General features: G+C 37.5%; 1 protein-coding gene across 3 annotated transcripts in view; it reads right to left on the bottom strand.

Moving 5' to 3' along the window:
- Positions 1–22241, bottom strand: part of NSUN3 (NOP2/Sun RNA methyltransferase 3) — a 103692-nt gene that overhangs the window by 36392 nt on the left and 45059 nt on the right. The window contains exon 6 of one of the 3 annotated variants that reach the window (XM_053662983.1): positions 5762–7802. The exons of the other annotated variants lie outside the window; for them this stretch is intronic. Within the exon in view, the coding sequence (XP_053518958.1) occupies positions 7532–7802 (271 nt within the window). The 3' untranslated portion in view covers positions 5762–7531. Of the gene's footprint in view, positions 1–5761; positions 7803–22241 lie in introns of those variants that run through there. 3 annotated transcript variants of the gene reach the window in all.

Raw genomic sequence — 22241 nt, 5'->3', positions numbered from 1 at the left:
CTTCTAATTTTGTGCTTGTTTCTCCAGAGTGCCATTCAAGGCTGCTATTTCCTTGTTCATTTTGTCTCAAAGATCTTCCCACTGATGTCAATAGGGTGTTAAATTCCCCTACTATGACTATATTACTGTCAATTTCTCCCTTTATGTCCATCAAGATTTGCTTTAAATATGTGGATATGCCTGTGTTGAGTGTATAAATGTTTACAAGGGTTTTATCCTCTTGCTAATTTGATCCCTCTATCATTATGTAGTGTCCTCTTTTATATTTTATTATAGTTTTTGTTTAAAAGTCTATTTTGTCTGATATAAGTACTGCTGTCCTGGCTTTTGGGTGTGTGTGTGTCTCTGCTTCCATTTGCACCACACCCTTTTCCATCCTTTTACTTTCAGTCTGTTCCTGTCTTATATGGAGGTGGGTCTCTCATAGAGTTTATATATGGGTCTTGTTTTCCTTTCCATTCAGCTACCCTATGTCTTTTGATTGGAACAGTTAAGCCATTTACATTTAAAGTTATTATTAAAAGGTACATATTTATTGCCACTGTATTCTTTTAATGATGTTAAAAGAATTGACTGAGAGGATATTCTCTTTTCTTCTTTTTCTTAAAGAAAGAAGACTCTTTAACATTTCTTGTAATACTAGGTTGGTAGTAACAAACTTTTTTAGCTTTTTTTGTTTGTTTGTTTGGCAAGTTCTTTATTTCTCCTTCAATGTAAAATGATGGCCTTGGTGGATAAAGTGGTCTTGGTTGAAGGTTCTTGTTTTTCATCACTTTAAATATTTCATGCCAGTCCCTTCCGGTCTGAAATGTTCCTGTTGGGAAATCAGCTGACAATCCTATGGGAGCTCCCTTGCACATAAATGTCTTTCTCTTGTTGCTTTCAAGATTCTATTTGTTGTTAACCTTTGCTGTTTTAATTATGATGTGTTGTTGTAGGCCTCTTTGTTTTCATCCTGTTTGGGACAATCTGTGCTTCATAGACTTGAGTGTCCTTTTCCTTCACCAGGTTAGGAATATTTTCACCCATTATTTCTTCAAATAGGTTTTCAATCCCTTGCTCTCTGTATTCTCCTTCTGGTAGCCCTAAGGTGCAGATGCTGTTACACTTCATGTTTTCCCCAAGGTGCCTTAAACTATTCTCATTTTTTTTAATTCTTTTTAAATTTTTGTTCCTGTGTTTATGTGTTTTCTTCTACATTGTCTTCCAAATCACTGATCTGATCCATGGCTTTATCCAACCTGTTCATTCCTTCCAGTGTAATCTTCATCTCAGATGTGGTAGTCTTCATTTCTGGCTGGTTCTTTTTTATGGTTTCTATGTCTCTTTTCACATTGTTGCTCTTACTAGTTCCTTGAGCATCCTTATCATTTTTTCTACTCAGTATCTGATAAATTGTTTGCCTCCATTTCAGTAAGCTCTTTTTCTGGAAATCCTTCCTGTTCTTTCAGTGGGGGATGTTTCTATCTCCTCATTTTTGGCTTCCTCTTATGTTTGTTTCTATGTATTTGATAGATCTGTTGTGACTCCCAATCTTGGTTGGGTGGCCTTACATAGTAGGTGTCCTGTGGGAAGCAGTGGCGCAGTCTCCTTGATCACCTGAGCTAGGTGCTCCACGATGTCTTCTGTGTGTTATGTGAGCCCTCCTGTTGTAATTGAGTCTTGCTGTTGGCCCATTCATGCATGGGGTCAACCCTCAGGCTGGCTGACCATGAGTATCAACCCTGAGCACAGTGTATGGTCTGCTGTGCAGTTGCTGACCACATGAAGAATTTATTTCAACAGGGTCTCATGTCTGCTGAGATCTTCCTTTGGATGTGCTGCTTGTAAAGCTAATTATATCCTCCTCTGACATTGTCTGAAGCTGGCTATTGGGTGTGTTTGTTCTGGGGCCTCTTCGGAGGGACTCTGATGCAGTACAATGTAAGATGCTGCCTGTGACTGGCCCTGGGAAATGTGTTTGGAGCTACAGAGCAATTCATACTTTATGGCTGCCTCTGCTGGGCCTGGGTGTGTGCAGGAAGGAGAAGCTGTGTACCAAGGCTGACTTTTACCAGCACCAGGCTCAGGGGAAGGATAGCAAAAGTCCTTAGGAATCCCAAGGTCTGCCTCCAACTGTCTCCACCTGCCAGCAATTTTTGCAATGGAGAAGATATGAGCTAGATGCTAACATCCTCAGTGAATGTAGGAGGTGTGACCAGAGAGATGAACACAAAAACTTTGTTGGGAATTGTAACGTACTTCTTACGTATCCTAAACCCTTCATGCCTATCACAGTGTCCTTCACTCCTGAAACATGTTTGACTGACAATATAAATCCTCCCCAGAGTGATGTTCCACATCCTCTCTGAACTTAAACCTCTTCTGAATCATTCTCTTCGTTCAAAAAATCACCTGTTCTGAAACTGTATCAAGTTGCCTCAGCCAATTCAATACTGTGGGATAGAAAAGAAACTGCTGAGTTAACTCTATGTGGTCAGGTTAGCTAGATCACTAAAAATAATGCATCTATGGGCATAGCTATAGATAGATTCGTATGGAACATTTAACAAAGATTATCTATACTAGAATATATAAAAAATCATTTTTATTGAGGAGCATAGGTAGGTTGTGTACGTGTGTTGAATTTATTAATTGCACTTGTTATAATCGAAGACACTTAAGACTTTTCTTATGATCAAGTCAAGAGGGATGTCTATCAATGGGGCAATTTGGCACAGCTAGTTATGTTGGCTATTCACAGCTAAAAATATCATGCATCACACAAAACAATTTCCAGTAGCATTGGGCTAGTTGCCACCATCATGTTCCACTTTCCTTGAGTTGGTAGCTATGAGCTACAAACTGACAGTAACCCGTCCTGCTAACAATTCATGAGTCAGCACAAGTTCCAGGTCCTCTCATTCCTCCACCTCTCATGCCCATGATTACTGTGATACAAGAAGGGGAGAAAGGTTTACCATTTTGGAAAGGTTGTTAACACGTTGTTTAGGTGAGTACATAAGGAATCTATCACTTAATAATCATAAACTGAAATAAGGCCAGTCCCTCTTTTCTCCTGTCATCAATGCTAATCTCTCTTAATTTTGTTCATTCTTGTTAATATCTGCAATTTTATTCTTACTTCTTTTTAAGAGCTAGGAAATAGCTGGGTGTCCTAGTCTTATTTCTTATTTTTCAATAGGCTATACGTTTTTAGTCTCTGTTGATTGTTAGGTTGTAGAATTATTTGTGTGTAATAGGCTCTTCCACAGCCATAGGCAGCAGAAAATTCTTTCTGACAAGCTGTGGCAAGTTTAATTGAGTCATGACATATTCCATCATACAGCTTCCAGTGAGGCAAACAGTCCTTTTCCTAAGGTAGCATATGCTTTTGCAGTTTCAACAGGACTATGGTCTCACATGACTGAATAAATGACTTCCTTCACTTATAAAAAGTTACAGAAATATATGGAGTTAATATTTGATTGAGTTAATTAAATTTTAAAGAGGTAAATTTTAACAGGCTTTCTTTCTCCTTAACTTTAGTCAAATCTATTTTTTAAAAACCTTAGCACTGAATTACAGGTCAATTTAAATATTTTTTTACTCTATTGTTAAGCATTTCCTAATGAGAATCTCAAATCAATTCTTTTCCATTTTATTTTAAATGTCACACAGTAAGTAAAATAACAGAAACTATCCTATTGACATATTATTTCTTTGTTTTTATTAAATTTTGAGGTAACTGGTTAATAAATATAAATTTCAGGTATAAGGAATGTAAATTGGTACAGCCACTATGGAAAACAATATGCAGTTTCTTTTAAAAATTAAAAATAAGCCCTGGTTGGTGTGGCTCAGTGGATTGAGTGCGGGCCTGTGAACCAAAGGATCACTGTTCGATTCCCAGTCAGGGCACATGCCTGGGTTGCAGGCCAGTTCCCAGCAGGGGACACAGGAGAGGCAACCACACATTGATGTTTCTCTCCCTCTCTCCTTCCCTTCCCCTTCAAGAATAAATTTAAATTTTTTAAATTAAAAATATAATTACTATGTAATCCAGCAATTCCTTTGCTGGGTATTTAATCCCAAAATAAATTAATTCATATGAAAATGAATTAATTTGTAAAAATTTTATTTGATTCACTCCCAGACTTTGCAGCCAGAAGCCATTTCAAATTACGACATTCTTTTTAATGTTTTCAGGACAGACGTGGCTAGGGCTTTCAGAACAAGTGGTAGAGTATCAGCAGATATTAGTTAACTTACAAACTTTCATTCAAATACCCTTCAGATACCCATGGGACCTGGAGGATAGTACAGCTCCAATGTCAGCCTGAGAGCAGCATCGGTACTGCGCATCATCCCTGCTGCCCTCCACGATGCAGCGACAAGGCAAGGAAAGGGGGACTATAAACCACTGATCTGAACCATAGAAATGGGTTGAAAATAAACTGTGCTGCTGCATTTGTCCCCGAAGCCAAATTTACCTAGCACACACATAAGTAGCCCACTCATTGCATCAAAGGACTTTCTGGTATCTAATAAAATAGCTGCTATTTGTTCCAATTTTCTCTTTGTATTCCACATGAGTTGTGCATTAGCCTATGCAGATTATCTGATGCTTATCTCCCAGGATAAAGCCTAGCTGGATAAGGGCTTATCAGATTTGTGATTATTTAATCATGTAGCAAAAGTTCTGGTCTCTATTATTTTATGCCTACTCGCATTTATAAAAGGATGTTTTTCACAATACTGCTAAGGGGTAACATGCAACGTGGAGGATAGGGCTATGTGGATATATGTAATTGGATAAAGAACTGTAGACTGCCTTGATTCCAAACCACAGATAATATCTGATGCTTTAAAAATTCAATACAAATGATTTAAATGGATTACATTTACTCACAGTCTATTTCTGAAACTAGTGGCTGTTCAGTGTGCTGGTAGCACAAAGAAGTTAATGTGTTGCTAAAAAGAAAAAAGCCCTGAATTTTTATAAAGCTATTTTGAAAGTAACTCAATGCCACAGAAAGTAATATCAAGTATTCTTTGCTTTTCAATTGACATTGTGAGGCTACTCCAAATTTTTATTCTTCAGTTCAGCATCTGCAAAAAAAGGAAGGCACAGAATACCTCACTGGGATATTTCTGGGTATGACAATCACAAAAAATAGTTCTTCAGAACACACATGAAACATTTCAAAGGTTTTTTACCCCAAATATTGACTAACCCTGGGGGGCCCTGGAAGAGGAAACTGCATTGGAAAACTGACCAAGGGAGAATAAAGGTAAAGCCAGTTGATAATCTTGAGAGTTTCTATAACCTATATCCTGTGAGACAGCACAGTACAGGGTGAAGGGCCTGGCCTTTGAACCTACTTTTTTTAAAAAAAGATTTTATTTGTCTCTAAAGAGAGAGTAAGGGAGGGAGAAAGAGACATCAATGTGTGAGAGATACATTGACTGATTGCCTTTTGCACACCCCCAACTGGGGACCTGACCCACAACCCAGGCATGTACCCTGACTAGGAATTGAACCAGCCACCTTCCAGTTCATAGGCTGGCGCTCAATCCACTGACCACACCAGCTAGGGCTGAAACTAGTTCTTAGATCTACCCATTATAACCTCAGCAAACTACAAGTAGCACTAAGCTTGGATTTTCTCATTCACAAAAGGTGATTAAAATATACACCCCTGAAGATGTTTAAAAGATTAAAAAAGATAACATAAATAATGTAATCAAATATTTAATGCTAAATAAAAGTCAGTTGTTTCATTATAAGTATTATTATAAACAGATATATGCACAGTCATATATAAATATTCATATATTTATACATGTAGTTGTACTTTTTCAGTAATCAAAGGAAGATCTAATCCAATGGCACACTGAGCACTCAGAATAGGCTTCATGGCCATATGTTGGGAAAATAATGACATTCAACAAAATGCACTATACAAATTTACTTTGTAATTAATGTGCTCAGAATGAATGCACTTTTTAAGCCTATAATATCTAAAGCCCGGATTTCAAATTAAAAAAAATAATCACACACATAAATATCTTTTCCATTATCATTAATCTTTTACATCAACCTGGTATATCTGATTGAGTCTAAGAGATCCCACTTTTCTTTAAACATATTCATTAAATACAAAAAGATGGTTAATGGGATAGAGGTATAAAACTAGAGTTCTGCCTAGGACTTCCCAATTATAGGAACCCAGTTATACATGCTTGCAAAACAAACAAAGTTAATGAGCAAATAGTTCTAGTGTAAGTGTGCAGAACATAACAAACAGTTCACAAGGATTCAACTTCAACAGAATTTTATATAGTCAGAGTTTATTTTTCTTAAAAGCTTATTTCCAAATAGATATAATCTTTTGAAGTATGCTACATACTTTTTCTTAATAGTTGGAAAACTATGCTTGGACTCTAAGTGAAGTGATTTCTAGAGAAGACACATGATCCAAACCTGAAACTAAAACCCCAAGTACACATACAGAAATGTGTGCAGTGTTCCCAAAATACACATACAGAGGAAGAGACACTTAGTAAATATATTGGGTTTTGGTAATAGTATAATCCACTCTCAGTAGGCAGCTCCCTCTTGTACATTAATATGTGACATCACACTCTCATATAACATTTCATTGCCGAGTGAAATAAAAAGCCCCTCCAGATTGCAACTAGTAAGATAATCAGATTCTGTAATTCTCATTATAACTGCAATTATGTAACAAAACTCTCCAAAAATAGTTCAGTTATTGCAGTTATTAATCATTCTGGTTTTGTTTCAAGTACTTGCTTTATAGTCTGCTGGACAGACTTCATTATTCTACAAGCTGAATGTCGACAGTCAAACATGTGCATGCGAATCTGCTGTTCTAATGGCCTTTCAGCATAATTTACCCTTTCAGTTTGTCACTGTGAATGCAAAAAAGTAGAGAAATAAAACTGGTGTCGTAAGAGTCACCGACCTTTGCAGTAAACAGAAGGTGGTCCTTAACAAAAAACAACTTAGCAAATACAAAACTTTTTTGCTAGAACCAGAAATAGTGCTGCTTAAGAAGTTAGTCTCAGAATACCAATCATTTCTTACAGAAAAAGGTGGAGGAAAACTCTTGAAGAGTCTCTATTTTTATAAGGAGAAAAATGATAAGACGGCCAGCAAATGTGCATTTTTAAAGGTTCAAAGTACCAACATCATGGATAGAATGTATTTCTAAACATTCTATGCATAAAACCAGGTAGACTAATTTAACTACAAAATGCCAAGTAAAAGACATCAGATTTATTATACACAACAAATACCATCTGCACGACCTTAAATCATGGTTATAGATATATTTCTAGAAAAATACACACCTGGAAAATTCTCAAGCCTAATCTCTGAGATGCCAGAGGATTAACTAAACAGGATTCCAAAACACACCCAGAGATAGCAACTCCATAATTATTTAAATGTTGACATGTAGAGAGACCAGAAAATAAATATAATAATACATTGACATGGTTTACAAAATTCACATCACTAATTTCATAGAGTCCATGATTTTTTCAATTTGGCTACATACATTGGGCCCCAGGCTTTGCCCTTTTCTGGAATGACCAAGAGCCCACATTCCTGGCTGGTAGGAGCAAATGTGAAGTCTTGGGAGCAAGTCCTTGCCATTTCTTTAAGGTCCACAGGCATGATGTTACTGTGGGAATTTAAAATTTCACTGATCACATCCTGATTTTCTGCCCTGGACAGAGTGCATGTAGAGTACACCAGCAACCCTCCGGGGCGTAACGCCTTAATTGCAGACCTGCATGTAATCAGGGAAACACATCAGGGCGGTTAGGTACGTGAAAAGCAAACTATGGAGTCTGAGGTCAAGGAAACTTACCTTCATGAAATTAAACTTATGCTGACTCAGACTGTAATAACTTTGGGTGTTTTCTAGCCTTACAATTTCTTTTTAATATATCTGTGCATGGCTAGGAAAATGGTAATCAAATCAATGAACGTGGGAAAGACAGTGTATTTGACTGGTTTGCTGTTTTGTTCTTTTAAGGACAGTAGGATCGGGGTAGAATATGAAATAATAGGTTTGTCTCTGACTACACTGAGTGGTAAGCATGGGCAGGTGGAGTGGAATAGCTGGACTTCAGCAGAGGGGTTAGGGCACAGGCATAGATCAAGTCATGTGAATAAGTAGGATTTCTCGCTTATTCCTAACAATAAAAGTAGACTATAGACAGACACTCAGAGAATGTCTATATTTAAAAGGAGGAGTGGGCTGGGATGGGAGTAAAAGACAGAAAACTATACTTGAACAATAATTAAATAAATTTTAAAAAATAATAAAAGCAAACAGAAATTTGAAAAGAAATTAAGACTTCACCAGATGAAAGTGTAGCTTATGGGAAGAAAGATTTTTGTTGTGTGTCTTTGCTTGTTTGTTTTTGAACGGAAGACCTACACATATTTGCAAATGCAGTTGCGGCAGAGGAGCAGTGTAAGGTTTCAGAGTGCAAGTGGAGAAGTTAGCCCTTGAAGAGATGGGGTTCAGCTCTTCATTGGAAACAGGATGGGAGCATGAACATGGAACCAGGATGTTTTAAGGTAAATGAAGGTTCACAATAAACAGCCTTGATAGAGAGAGGCCAATTAAAACCACAATGTGATACCATCTCACACCTGTCAGAATGGCTATCATCAAAAATCAGCAGACAAGTGCTGGGGAGGATGTGGAGAAAGGGGAACCCTTTTGCACTGGGGTGGGAATGCAGACTGGTGTAGCCACTGTGGAAAGATGTATGGAGATACTTCAAAAAATTAAAAATGGATCTGCCTTTTGACCCAATAATCCTACTTCTGGGAATATATCCAAAGGATCCCAAAATACTAATTCAAAAAAACATAACCATCCCTGTGTTCATTTCAGTGTTACTGATAACCAAACGAGTGTTGGAGAGGTTGTAGGGAAAAGGGGTCCCTAGTTCACTGTTGGTGGGATTGCAGACTGGTACAACCACTATGGAAAACAGTATGGAATTTTCTAAGAAAACTAAAAATGAATGAATCTGCCTTTTGACCCAGCAATTCCACTGCTAGATTATATCCTAGGATTATATACACTGCTAGGATTATATCCTAAAGATATAGGATGTATCCTATATCCCTGAAACACCAATCCAAAAGAACCTATGCACCCCAATGTTCATAGCAGCACAATTTACAAGAGTTGGAAGCCAAGAGTTGGAAGCAACCTAGGTACCCAGCAGTAAATGAATGGATCAAAAAACAATGCTACATTTACACAATGGAATTCTATGCAGCAGAAAGAAAGAAGAAGCTCCTACCATGCTCCTTTGCAACAGCATGGATAGAACTGGAAAGCATTATGCTGAGTGAATTAAGCCAGGCGTTGAAAGACAAATACCATATGATCTCGCCTTTAACAGGAACCTAAACAACAAAACAAAGAATCAAGCAAAATATAACCAAAGACAATGAAATATAGAACAGGCTCACAGTGACCAGAGGGGATAGGGGAGGGAATTTCAGGGGAAAAGGGGAAGGATTTACAAGAACAAGTATAAAGGACACATGGAAAAAACTAATGGGGGTGGATAAGGGAGGGAGGTGGGGAGCACTGGGGGGCGGCTGGGATGGGAGTAAAAGGCATAAAACTGTACTTGAACAATAATTAAGTAAAAAAAAAGATTGTCAAAAAAAAAAAAAGATTGTCAAAAAAAAAGATATGGAAGCAGCCCAAGTGTCCACCAGTAGATGAGTGGATAAAACAACTATGGGACATTCACACAATGGAATACTACTTGGCAATAAAAAATAAGAAAATTTCACCCTTTGCAAAAGCATGAATGGACCTGAGAACATTATGCTAAGTGAAATAAGCCAGTCAGGGAAAGACAAGTACCATACAATTTCACTCATATGTGGAATCTAATGAACCAAGTGAATTAACAAGCAAAACACAGACAGACTCGTAGATGAAGAGCCGGGTGACAGCTAGTGGTGGGGGTGGGGGGAGTGAGTTTGGAGGGTAGGGGGGCTGAGCAAAAAGGAAAAAGAACTCATGAACATGGACATCAGTGTGGTGATTGCAGGGGGCAGGGAGGTGTAAGGGGACTAAATGGTAATGGAAAAAACACAATAAAAATTAAATTAAAAAAAAAGAAGAGTGGAGTGGGAAGCAAGGTCATCCACTGAAACATAAAGCTAGAAAAGCTTTAGTCCAGCTGCTGTGGTGAAACTCCAGAGCAATTACTAACCAATTCCTTAAATACAAGAAAAAAGAAATCATATTCCAGAACCTTTACTGGGTTTAAGAGTATAGTCAGCCCCCTGTCTCACATTTATATTTAAACAATAAGAGCACATCCAAGTAACAGAAGTCTATAAATAAAGATCTACAGAGCAAAAGGTTATTTGCAGATGTGATTAAATTAAGGTTTTTGAGATGTAAAGATCATTCTGGATTGTCGGAGTGGGCCTAATGTAATTACAAAGATCCTTACAAGTGGAAAAGGGAAGCAGGAGAATCAGAGAAAGAAGGGTGATGACTGATGCTAAGGCTGGAATGATAGGCTTGCTGGCCAAAGGCCAAGGAATGTGAGCTGTTTCTAGAATGTGGAAAAGGTAAGGGAATTATTTTGGGCTGCTATAACAAACATACCATAGACTGGGTGATTTAAACCATAAGCATGTATTTCTCACAGTTCTGGAGATTGGGAAGTCCAAGATCAAGTCACTGGCAAGTTTGGCATCTGATGAAGACCTGCTTCTAGGTTCATGGATGGCCACTGTGCCCTCACATGACAAAAGGGCAAGGGAGCTCACTGTAGTCTTTTTTTTATAAGGGCACTAATCCCACTCATGAGGGCTCTACCTTCATAACCTAATCACCCCTGAAATCTCCATTACCTAATACCATCACCTTGGGGATCAGGAGTTTCACATATAAATTTTGGGCCTGGGGGTGGGTGTGGGCACAAGCACTCAGCCTACTGCACTCCCCTAGAGCTTCTAGAAGTAACTGTAGCTCTGCCAGCACCCTGATTTTAAAGCTATGACTTTTAAAAGAAGACTGTGGTAATTTGTTACACAGCAGTAAGAAACAAATGCATACTCAGTGATGGCATTTTTGAATTTTTTAAATAATAATATATTAAGGTATCGGTAGATTTTGCTAAAACTGTATGTTACAACTGTGCTAATTTTGGATTATTTTCTACTGACTACAGTAACGGATAAAAGACTTTCTTTTAAAAAGTTAGATTACTGTGCAAGGGATATATGCAGATTATCTGTAAAATTATAGCATTTGGTCCTAGTTCCACAATTAGCCAAGCCAATGTCTAGCCAAGTAAGTATAATTCTTTCTCATAACAGTTGTACAAAATTACATAGAAGCCTTATCGTTTACAAACAGTATGTTTCTGGCTTGATAAAAATTTAAATTAATTTCTATAATGTTGCCGATGTTGGCTGATTCTTCTGCTTTGTTTTCATTACAATGTTCATAACTTATCTTTCTAAAATGAGGTTGGTGTAACTTAACTGGCCTCATTAATTTCTAAACAAGGAAATTGTTTAGAAAGGCTTTGTTACAAATTGGATTCATCTCAACGCCCTAGAGCAAAATGTCAGTGATTCCTGTCAAATGGTTTGTTGCTGTTTTGCTGCTGATGACTGTTCTTGAAGTACCATTTCTTTCCTTTGGCTTGTAGTAGTGGGAGATTTTAAAAATACCATAATTTGTATTTAAACATCAGCCAAAACAGGCAATGAGAGAAAGAAAAAAACCCTCACTCCCAGGGTTCATAAAGCCATGACCTTTCATGCTAAACATTATTTTATGCCATAAAAGGCATTTTTTCTCATAAATTGAATCAGCCCAATATTGAGGTTACTACTGGTTTTGGAGAAAGTATAAATCTATTTCTATATTAGCATTTACCAATGCATATAAGAGTGTCTTTGCTTCTGATACAAAAATGGCTCTAGGTGCTCAATTTTAATTAAGGCTGGAGTATTTAACAACTCTGTCATTAAATTAGTTCAATGACTTAGAAACCAATACTTCTGGTACAATATTCCATTAAAAATCAAAAGATAAATTTATTATGTGTTTTACAATATACTAAATGAAAATTAGCACATGCTTAAAATACATGGACATAAATGTACAGGACTCTGGCCACTACAGTAGGGCCTAGAATTATTTTATTCCATAACAATTCACAAGTTTTAAAACAGTCCATCAGAATCTAATAACTATTATTATAGGTTTCATCCAAATCATAAAAGGACTATACATGTATTTGCAAGACAGTCAGGTACGAGGTACGAGAAAGGCTGCATTGCTTCAGGAGAAAAATGGCAAGAATTCAAGAGAGATATTGCTTAGCAGTTCTTTTTTTTAAATTTTTTTATTTTATTATTTTTATTATTTTTATTGATTGTGCCATTACAGTTGTTCTATTCCCCCCCTTCATTCCCCTTCACCCTACCCCTCATCCCCACCATTACCCCCCTTTAGTTTATGACCATGTGTCTCAAGTTCTTTAGATTCTATATTTCCCATACTATTCTTGCCCCCCCCCCATCTATTTTCTATCTACTGTCTATGCTACTTATTTTCTGTACCTCAATAAGCCAGGTAAGAAATTTTAAATTCTGGAGAATGAAAAAAAATTTAGAAGTTAGACGTGAGGAGCACTAATACCCTGGAAAAATTGTGGTAACAACCATACAGAAAGATAAGGCAGGATTAGAGAAGAAAAACAAGACTTGTTGGAGCTGAGTTTTAACAGAAGGCAAAAGGTTCTCTATGCTTATGTAAATTTCTGTGCTATGCAAAGTTATTCTTTTTTCCCTCACCTGAGGATATGTTTATTGATTTTAGAGAAAGGATGGGAGAGAGAAAAAGAAACATTGATGTGAAAGAGAAAAGTCAGTTGGTTGCTTCCCATATGTGCTCTGACTGTAGATGGGACCCACAACCTTTGGTGTACTCCAACCATTGTGCCACCTGGCCTGGGCAAAGTTATTTATTTATTTTTAAATAAGAGGAAGGAAAACCATACAACTAAGCATCATCCATTTTGGCATGATGATATACTCTGCTAATCTCCAAATCAGCTGTGTCTTCGACTTCTTCTGTGGCTTAACAAGGCCCTGAGTAACGGGTTATTGTTCACCTGTGCTACGGCACTAGGTTGCATGAAATTGTATTAATTTCAAATCTCAAAAATCAAACTGTATTATGACTAGCAAGCATTCTTTACCACTGAACTGTAACTGGTGCTAAAAAGTAGGTTCACAGAGCTTTCTAATCATACCAGTAGAAGGCAGAGAAAGATCTTATGAGTAACTACAGCAGATGAAGCAAAAGTATTATTTTGATCAGATTAGGTACAAGGCAGACCTAATACTTTAAGCTGAAATGAGGACTAGTAGACATTATTTTGGGCTTTATATATTATTCAATACACAATGTCCAACTGTAATGTAGAGCTGCGGAAGTATTTTTAAAGGAAGCAGACTTGGCACATAATAAGATCCTCCTACCATTTTCCTGAAACATATATATTCCCTCCTACCTAAGTGCTGATTAGGCTTAGCTCTTCTTGAAGTAAGATTCTATCACAATACTGTTGTAGGAAATAAAGCTGACCTTGGTTATAATATAACATAAAATGGAATGGGAAATGCTTTTACCCAAAGTACTCCTAACAGAGAAAGAATACTGGCTTTTTTTTCCCCCTACAGAATGTATGCCAGATACCCTATTGCCTTATGGCAGAGGCTGGCTGGACAAAATTCTTCAAATCTTTGTCTTTCAGTGTATTATGGAACAGGCTGAAATACATTCTGTGTTTGAACCGCCTAGTTAATAAAGCAGCTAAAAACAGATCAAAACATATTCTAAAAAATAAAGCCATTAAATAGAATATAATGTTAAGTTAAAATTTCCCTATTGACAAACAGAAAACATCGATTTTTGGCAGTTCAGAGTGTACCTGAATGGTACTTCAGGTCTACTACATCTTATAAGACTATTGTGAAACCCAAAAAGCTCTGAAACTTAGTTTTTTCTTAAGTTTGTGGAAGACTCATTTGGCCTTAAAACCTGACCTAAACTGATATAAAGCTATTCATGGTCAGTACTTAACCTATGTGGTATAACTTATTCATATGTTTTTCTGAAAACATATTGTTTGATTACAGGGTGCTAACCTAGACAGTACTGGGTGAGGTGATTTACCAACTATGCATATTACCTTTTAAAAATCACAAAAAGCCCTGGGCAGTGTGCATCCGTTGGCTGGAACATCACCCTACAAAACAAAAGGTCGAGGGCCCATGCCTAGGTTGTGGGTTCAGTCTCTTGTTGGGGTACATACGAGGCAACTGAAGTTTCTCTCTTGCACTGATGTTTCTCTCGCTCTTTCTCTCCCTTCCCCTCTTTCTAAAATTAATAAGCATGTCCTTGGGTGAGGATAAAAATAAATAAATAAATCCAAACACAAAATGGAACTGTGAAACACATCTGGCCTCCAAGGTTTTGAATAACATTTTGTACTTGTATTTTAGATTCCAATGAGCTGTAAATATCTTCTGTACTATATCAACATGAAGATTTAGCCAAATTGTTATCTGATGAAAGCTTAATTTAATTACTTTTTAAAAGTAAACCACTTAAATACTAATTTAAAAAGCATCAGATAGGCAAATCCGCGGTCTACATGAAGGAGTCCATCAGTATTTCCTTATTCTAATACAAAGAAAGAAGGAAACTGGATTGTTTTATGTTCTCTCAACACACCAAGGCTTCCTTAGCACTACCCCCCACACCCCTGGCAAAAAGGGTGTTTTAATTCATATGTTTGTTATTTTTTAAAGGAACACTCTGTACAATCAATAATAAAGCCACTTTCTCAGGAGTTCATTTTGTCATTTTCTTCAGTGCTTTTCACTGAATTTCTCCATCCTTGAAGGATCTGCTTAGAGAAAAATAGAGAATCAAGTCCCAAGAGTCATTTAAGATACTGGCTTAGAAACAAGATGAGAAAGTATTGCTTTCCCAGCAGAAGAAGAGAGACCACTTTTATATTTCCAAACTAGTCCATGTAGCTTTCCAACTATCAGTTAGTAAAGTATGATGACTCAGGAAAATAAAAGAAAAAATAATTACCCAATTTCAGTATCTTGAAGAAAAAAAAGTATTATCTTAATGAAAGCGTAAGTTCCATGACCTTGAAAAACTAAACAAACTAAAAACTAAAACATCTTGGAGCCCCAACAGCTGTCAAAGTCCCAAAGGGAGGGAATTTCAAACTTAACGATAATTGAAAACATGATGTAGGAGGGTGTCCTGTTGTTCCTATGGCAAATCTCTCAATCTCGGAGAATGTTCTTTTTATAAACAGCTATTAAAACAACCTAACACATTTTTAAAATATAAATTCCACTTTTCTATCCTTCAGGTCCTTGATTAGAAATTTGGCATTCGGTTGGAAGGGTCAGTGTTAATTATATCACTAAATTTAACTATTTTCTTTATTTAAAAAGACTGAATCCAAATTGCAAAAGGAAACAATCAGCACAGCAATAGTGCCATCTTTTGTCCAAAGCAGAAAGTAATTTTCCCCCTTTTCATTATTCCTCATGATTCAACAACAGGAAGTATGTTAACTTCTTTTTATGTCTTACTTGTAACATGTTTCAAGATACAATCACTGTCTCTCCTGCAATTCGTGAGGCAGAAGCAACCATAGATGTATATACTCTTGAACAATTAAGATTATAGCTAAACATTACCATGATTAATAATACATTTATTCCTCACCTTTCTTCCTGTCCCTTTCACTGCTATTAAAGCATCAAGGTAACAGCTATCATTCTCTCAGGTGTAAATATGGGGAAGCTATCAAGAGAAACAGATTTAAAGATCCTGTATTGCCACAATATTAGCAAGTCTGTCCCCCTCATTTTAGAAACTCTAGCATTAAACATTTTTTTAAACCAAGTAAAATTTTAGTAATTAAAAAAATTTAAAATTACAGGATCGTTGATTCTGCAGTCAGTTCCTGATACCATTTAATATTCAATTACTATCTCAGAGATTCTATTTAAGATTACTTTATAGGGTCACTTGCAACTTATGTAGAAAACAGTTATATAATTAATTGTGTGGAAAAAACTGTATGAAAGCTACTGGCAGCCTTTGTATCTTACTTCCCAAAGGACGATTTTAACTAAAACCAAAATTGAAAAGGCAACATGCTTCCAAAGGACACTACACACACAGTAGATATTCCTACATGAGGGAATGCCTATTTTTTTAGAATAGAATATAACAGAATATTGTATTTCTGAATTGACAGAAATGTGGATTTGGTCCAGCAATCAAATGAGATGCTGATCCTATGTTAACCAGTGAAGGACAAGTGATCAGCCTAATAAATCATATTACCTTATGTTTATTTGATGCTTAATTTAAAGAGAGCTTCACACACGGAGCCTTAATAAAACTTTATGTGGTGAACAGAGTAAATAGTCTGACCAATTTATCAAAAGGAGAGTCACAAAGACTTGGTGACTTGCCTGAAGTTACACACACAGCCAATTAATGCAGCACAAAGACTGCCACCCTAATCTGAAGCTTTTCAGGGCCTGCGAGCTTCACCAGTGCTATGCACCGTGCAGCAAATATTACCACTGCTAAAACAAGTATGGAATCTGGGGCAGTAAAACAGAAGGCCACACACATATATTTTATTGTCCCAACTGTCCCAAATATTCACTGAAGGTGAAGAATAACTACTTTAAACACATTTAACACACAAAATACTAAGATATAACAGGGCTGAAAATACGGCTTCAGAGTTCTGGCTACCTGCTTCTTTTACAGAGCATACAACCGTTGCCTAGTAAAGTGCTATTGCACAGAATTTGATGAAATAAATGAAAGCAAATACCTCATGCTGAGACATAATTTGAATCTCTTCATCACAGACTGACATCTAAATCATAGTTTTAAAAAATTTTAACAAATTACTCATTAAAAATTCAAAGGTAGTTACTTCATTAATATTCCAAATAATTTGGTAATTATTCCAAATAACATGGTAATTTATTTACCCAAATTTTGTTTCCGCAACTCTAAAAGGCAGATTAAAATGTTTCCCCCAGAAGCTTGTTGATAAAAGGAGTTCATAGCCAGTCTACATGGAAAGGCTTATTTTGCAGCCCTCATCTTACTCTACAGTTAGATTCTGTCATTCACCCCCAACTTCAAAACACTCTGTATCACTTTGGCTTCCTGGATGTGACTCTTCGTGTTCATCTCCCCCTTCACTGAAGCTCTCTCTTCCAGCCTCCTTCTGTACCTTCCCAATTCTTCCTATCCCTTAAATATCAGTCTTCCCTAGAAGAACTTTGTCCTTGCTGTCTCTTCTGCTCTTAGAGAAAGCAAGGATATTTACATGTTATTTCATTCAATTTTTCAATTAAGTTTTGAGACATGAGTTATCATTTTCACTTTGCAGGTAAGAAAACCAAGGGAAGAGAGTTAAGCAACCTGTACAAGTCCACTCAATTAGTAAATGTAGTAAATGTCCAAAACGGGATCCAAATCCTGACACTAGAGCTGCAAGTTGTGTGCTCTTAACCAGTTATCCTTGACACGTTCTTTTCCTTCCCACTCTACAGCCAATCAATCACCAAGTTATACTAATTCTCCATTGAAAATACCCTGCAAATCTGACCATGTCTCTATTCCTTTCCCATTTTCCATAACATCCAGTCTTTTCTGGATCTCCAGGCTGCTGCCCCATCTTGTAGATTTTGAACTTGTCAGCCTCTATAACCATGTGAATCAATTCCTTTAAAAAAATCCCTTTACACACACATACAACTCACCCTTTGGACTCTGTTTTCTCTGGAGAACCCTAATACAGCTAGTAACCCTTGTTATGCCATTGAAAAACACCTAATAAAATCACTGTTTATAATCTTGAAAGACAGATCACATGCTAATAAACAAAACTTATATAACTCTAGGATGACTAGAAGAAAATCTCAAAATATTAGTATGTATTAAGGAAAGAAGGCTCAGTAAAGATCTTGAGAATTTGGAAGCAGAGATGGAAGGAATACAGTTCTGCTACGGAAGGCTCTCTGCCTGTGAATTATAATCTAAATTGATTAAAAACTTCATAATTTGGGCCCTGCAGGGTTGGAAAAGTCAACAGATTCTGCCTCCCAAAGTAAAGTAGTGATAAAAAGGTATCCCTGAAGAGCCAGCTCTTACAGAGATAAGGCAGTGACCTCAAGCCTCACTGAAGCACTTCTCAATAAATGTTCTTGTGTGGGCAACAGGATTCAGTCCAAAGGCAAAGATATTGCTTTCATACCTCACCTAATAAAATGAAACAAACTTCTGATACACACAATAGGAATAAGCTTAAAATACATTATGCCGAGGGAAAAGCCCCATATTAAAGAAAAAGTATTATGTCTGATTACATTTTATGTAATTAGAGAATGGATAAAATTAATCTATAAGTGCAAGAAATCAGAACAGTAGCTGCCTCTGGTGAGTGGTGTGAATGGACTCTGAAGGAGCACTAGGAACCTTTCCGGGGTGATGAAAATGTTCTATACCGGATCGGGTTGTGGGTTACACAAGCCTGCATGTCAAAATTCCTTGAAAACATGTAGCATGGTGTGCCCACGCAGTACAGATGCCCCGGCTCGACTTGTGGGTGGGGTGGGGGCAGCTCCTCCAGCAGCCACGGGATCTTCCCTGGACTTCTCTGAATCCTAGAGCAGGGCCCTCTGCAGGTCTATGACAAAATGCCCTAGGCTTCTGCAGATCACTCAGGTCATTAAAGTCTTAGCGGCGGTAAAGAGACTAACCTATGCAGGTTCTGGTGACAGTGCAGGGACCAAAGTTTTGCCACCTTAAAGCTGCCTTTTTGAGATAATGATTTTAAGCTGTTTCTTAAGAAAGGTCTCATGAAGAACCTTTCCCGCCCCAGAGATTCAGAGAAACCTGCTTTGGGAAGGGAGGCTTGGCATAATAGGTTTAAGAAACTTCACCCTTACAGAAGACTCCAAGCCTGTTAGCTAGATACCCTGTGTCCCATTGTTTCTGAATTGCCCAGCAATAATTTTCTTGCCATGAATTGTCCTGCTCTTCCTCAACTTCCTGTAAATCATCCATTATCACTTATAATATCTCATACCCTGCTTCTGACTTTTCTCCTTTGTCCAAAAATATCTTATACACCCAACGTTGCTTGTCTTGGAAATTTTCATAGAATCACATGCTCATGTGAATTCCTCATGCACATGTATTAAAAGTTTCAGTTTCTTCTGTTAACTTCTCTTCTAAATTTGATAATTAGCCCAGTCAGAAGAACTTAGAAGGTGAGAGGAAAAGCATTAGCATATAGGAGGTCTGTCCAGAAAAAGTCCAGCCACTGTTAATTAATAAGAATGGTTTGCATGACATTGATGTGACCTGGCAGCCATGGAGAGTGGACTGTAATACGCACGTGTAAACAATGATGGCTTCACTGTACTAGTCAGCGGGGGTGGTAAATGCTGTTGAGTGAGCATGTGTACTGTGTGGCTGTCACAATCAAAATGAGTAGAGCAATGAATCTGCATCAAATTTTATGTTAAGCTTGAACACTCCTCCACAGAAACTATTCAGATACAAAAGGCTTTCAGGGACAATGCAATGAGTTCAGCACAAATACAAGTGTGGCACAAATGCTTCAAAGACGGTTGAGATCTGTTGAAAGGCATCCATGTTCTGGAAGGCCTGCAACAAGCAGAACACCTGAAAATGTTGAACATGTACAAGCCGCAACGAACAAAGATCAGAGACTGACCGTGCAAGAACTACAAGCTTATTTGGGGATTCCAAAAATCAATGTCTGAGATTTTGATGCAGGATCTTGGCATGAAACATGTTGTGGTAAAGTTCATTCTGTGGCTTCTGCTATTACAGCAGAAGGAATACTGTGCTGCAGTTGCTGATGACTTGATTCAAACCACTATCAATGAACCAGATTTCCTCAAGGTCACAATCAGAGGTGAATGGTGGGCTTACGGCTATGATCTGGAAATGAAGGCCCAGTCATCCCATGGAAGTTGCTTGGTTTTCCATGCCCAAAGAAGGTATGGCAAAGTTACTGCAAGACCAGGTTAACTATGTTTTTTGATTGGGAAGGTGTGTTGTCCATCATGAATACACCCCTCCAGGCCAAATCATTAAAAAGGAGAGCTACCTCAATGTTATTCATTGGTTGAGAGATGCAGTGTAATGAAAACATCCACACCTACAGGCAACTAGTGACGAGCAGCTTCATCACAACACACTTGCTCATGCATCATGTCTCGTGAAGGGTTTTTGGTGAAACGTCAAATCACCCAGGTGACTCAGCCCCACTAAAGCCTAGATTTGGCACCCTGTGACTTCTGGCTTTCCCAAAACTAAAATCACCTTTGAGAGGGAAGAGATTTAAGACTGTTGATGAGACTCAGGAAAATATGACATGGCAGCTGATGGTGATTCTAACAAGGGATTCTGGAAGAGATGTTGGGAGAACTGTGTGAAGTACCAAGGTGCCTACTTTGAAGGGGGCTGAAGAGTCATTGTCCTGTGTTTCTTGTGTCCTCTATGTTCTTCAATAAATGTCTTTATTTTTCATAGTGCATGGCTGAATACTTACTGGGCAGACCTCACATTTTTTTAGTTCTAACAACAGACATGGTTCCTCCTTCTACTTTTCAGTTCTAGTGTGCCTTTCTTCCCTCCCACCTCTTGTGCTGGCCACTGGCCCTGCTAACTTCGAGCTCCACCCAAGAAGTAGGGATACAATTATAAACAATTCTAGACACTGCTTAACCAGCTCCCACGTTTAAGCTCTAATTCCTATAAGAAACTGCTTACATCATTTGCAGGGATTTTTCTCTGACCAAACCCTGACAGTCAGCAATACTTCTGCCCTTTGTAGAGTAAAACAGACACTGCTGTGTAATTATCAAGTCAAGGAGTTAAAATTCATTTGTTGCTTCATCTTTCTTGATGCTTAGCAAGCTGTAATGCTTACACAATTATTTTGTTTCCTTTTGACCAGCCTTTTCCTCTTCATCATTCTAGATCCACCTCAAAGCTCACAGTCTCTGAAACCTTCACTGATTCCCATAGAATTCTTTCCTTTTCTGTTTTTCTCAAGCAATTAATTTTTAGCTCCTTAAAAACAGGGTTTATATTATATCCATTTTGTATTTTTTATATATAAGTGGAAAGAATGTCCTCAAAATGCATTTATTAAACAACTATATGAATGAATAATGCCTTAATTAAGAGGCAGGTCAGGGAAAGAATTTTTCAGTGTAAAACAAAGGAATATACTTAAAAATTAACACTCAAAAATCCTGAATAGGGAAAAACTCACACAACTCAGAACTCTTAATTATAAAATAAAAATGATAAAAACCAGAAGCTTTATTTGGAAAAAAGAGTTTTTGTAAATAAGTAACTTACAAAAATGAGAAAATTAGTTTTTTTTTTTCTCTTGATAGAAAAAGTAAAATAATCGCATGATGAAGTTTATTTCCTAGCCAGTATGGTTTCACTAGTGATTGAACTGAAAAATTTGGTAACTTTAGAAAATAAACTTGACTATGGAAAACCATGGCCACTAATTTTCTTTTAAAGATTTTATTTATTTATTTCTAGAGAGAGGGGAAGGGAGGGAGAAAGAGAGGGAAACACCCATGTGTGGTGGCCTTTTGCATGCCCCAACCGGGGACCTGCCCTGCAACCCAGGCATGTGCCCTGAATGGGAATCGAACAGGTGACCCTTTTGTTTGCAGGCTGGCACTCAATCCACTGAGTCACACCAGCCAGGGCTGACCACCACTTTTAAACTGAGATATATAATACTGTGATATTGTGGTTTATAATAAGAAATATATATATATATATATATATATATTTGGTCTAATTGGTCAGAAAACACAGGTGACAACCTGAATTTGCAATTGGATCTCAAGGGGAATGGTGGGGTGGACTGGTTCCTTAACATACAGAATCAGACACGATCTCTAGATAGATAGTTAAACTGTAGGACACCCAGCTGACGTTGCAGGAAATTGCTGGTGGTGTATGGGGCACTTCCCACCACCACACTGGAACTGGTACCAGAAC

This window comes from Artibeus jamaicensis, unplaced genomic scaffold (genome assembly GCF_021234435.1).
Source record: "Artibeus jamaicensis isolate MK-2021 breed Jamaican fruit bat unplaced genomic scaffold, CSHL_Jam_final contig_3113, whole genome shotgun sequence".
Taxonomy (NCBI): domain Eukaryota; kingdom Metazoa; phylum Chordata; class Mammalia; order Chiroptera; family Phyllostomidae; genus Artibeus; species Artibeus jamaicensis.
This window is presented reverse-complemented; position numbering and strand designations above follow the sequence as displayed.